Source organism: Bos mutus, chromosome 7, assembly GCF_027580195.1.
Source record: "Bos mutus isolate GX-2022 chromosome 7, NWIPB_WYAK_1.1, whole genome shotgun sequence".
Lineage (NCBI taxonomy): Eukaryota > Metazoa > Chordata > Mammalia > Artiodactyla > Bovidae > Bos > Bos mutus.
Genome location: NC_091623.1, coordinates 42,939,939 through 42,941,733, shown reverse-complemented (window position 1 = coordinate 42,941,733; position 1,795 = coordinate 42,939,939). Strand labels below are relative to the sequence as shown.

The following is a 1,795-nucleotide window of genomic DNA, read 5'->3' as shown; positions in this document are numbered from 1 at the left end:
TTATATAGCTGCCATCCCAATGATCCTTTTCAGAGCCCTCTTTATGTCTTTATTCCTCAGACTGTAGATGAAGGGGTTCAGCATGGGTGTGACCACGGTGTACATCACCGAGGAAACAGCACTTGATTGTGAGCTGTGAGTAGCAGCAGAGCTAAGATATACTCCCAGGACTGTACAAAAGAATAAAGAGACAACTGAGAGGTGAGAGGCACAGGTGGAAAATGCTTTATACTTCCCCCGAGCAGATGAAATTCCTAGTATAGAGGAAACTATCTTAGAATATGAGTAAAGAATTCCAGTGAGGGAAATGCCACCATACACCCCAGTTGCAAAATACATCAACAGGTCATTAAGAAAAGTGTCAGAACAAGCAAGTTGAACCACTTGATTAACTTCACAGAAAAAGTGGGGGATCTCCAAGTCTGTACAGAAGGCCAGCCACAACACCATTACGCTTTGTATCAAGGAATTCAGAGTACTCATTATCCAGGAGAGCAGAACCAGCAGTCCACAGACCCAGGGTTTCATGATGACTGTGTAGTGGAGGGGGTGGCAGATGGCCACAAAGCGGTCATAAGCCATCACAGTCAAGAGAAACGCATCCAATGTCGCAAAAAGTATGAAAAAATGCATCTGAATGATGCAGCCTTCATAGGTTATTACTTTGTTCTGTGTCCTTATGTTCTTCAACATCTTTGGGATGGTGGTGGAGATAAAGCAGATGTCTACAAAGGACAGATTGGAGAGGAAGAAGTACATGGGGGTGTGGAGGTGGGAGTCTGAGCTGACAGCCAGGATGATGAGCAGGTTTCCAATCACAGTGATCAGGTACATGGAGAGGAAAAGTCCAAATATGAGGAGCTGTAGTTCTGGTTCATTTGATAATCCCAGGAGAATAAATTCTGAAATTGGTGTCTCATTTCTGGGTTCCATGTGATGCAAATGACTTCCTAGAAACAAAAAATAGCATGACTAGTTTTTCAAAAATTGGCATTGCAAACATAGGTAAACTCTAACATTTATATTTTGCATTCAAAAAATATTCATGACTTTGTATAGAAATTTCCCCTTCAAGCCAATTTCCTGTGCCATCTCCAAATAGGAAAGCCTATCTTACAGTCAGCTTTTTCCCCCAGTAGTCAAGTATTCTACATTCATAATGAGGGATTTTGTCATGCATTTGAGGGAATACAAATTTAAGACCTACCGAATTCTGGAGAAAGAGGAGAGGGTGCTGAGAGACAACAGATCATGTAGTTCAATGGTGGAGAAAACATATAAGGAAAAAACTTAAAAACTCATACAAATGATCATATGTTGACAAGTGCTGTAAAGGAAAATAGATCAAATATAAAGAAGAGAGTTGATGAGGGTATTATTTTTTACTGGGTGTTCAGGTAGCCTGGAAAACATTTGATCAGAGACTTCAAGAAAGAGGAAAAAGGAGACATGGGTCTCTCTGGGTAGAAGTGTGTGCTAGTCAGAGGGAACAGCTGTGTTTCAAAACAACCAACTCCCTGACTTCCTTCTCTCCCAGTGACTCCCCACTGTGAAACAAGCCCCAAATTCAACAGCTTCAAATCCTAGCCTTGACTCTCTGTGTGACTGAACCACCACTTCAGCCTTGTGCTGCCTTCACTCACATCAATCTCATGAATATTCAACTTGAGTCACAGCTTCACTTGATGCCACAGGCTCAAGATTCAGAACTTATATGCACCTCCTTAGAGAATCAACAACTCTATTTGGAATTTTCACCCCTCCCTATCTCCAAAACACCATCTTCTTTTTTCAG

At 41.6% G+C, this 1,795-nt stretch overlaps 1 protein-coding gene across 1 annotated transcript; it reads right to left on the bottom strand.

Moving 5' to 3' along the window:
* LOC102275437 (olfactory receptor 7A17) lies at positions 1–933 on the bottom strand. The gene has a single exon (XM_005899930.2). It carries the CDS (start codon positions 931–933, stop codon positions 1–3), a length of 933 nt encoding a protein of 310 aa, XP_005899992.2.
* Positions 934–1,795: the final 862 nt, after the last annotated feature.

Excerpts from the sequence above, each read along its gene's own strand:
- LOC102275437 (XM_005899930.2), bottom strand. The coding sequence starts at position 933 with ATGGAACCCAGAAATGAGACACCAATTTCAGAATTTATTCTCCTGGGA.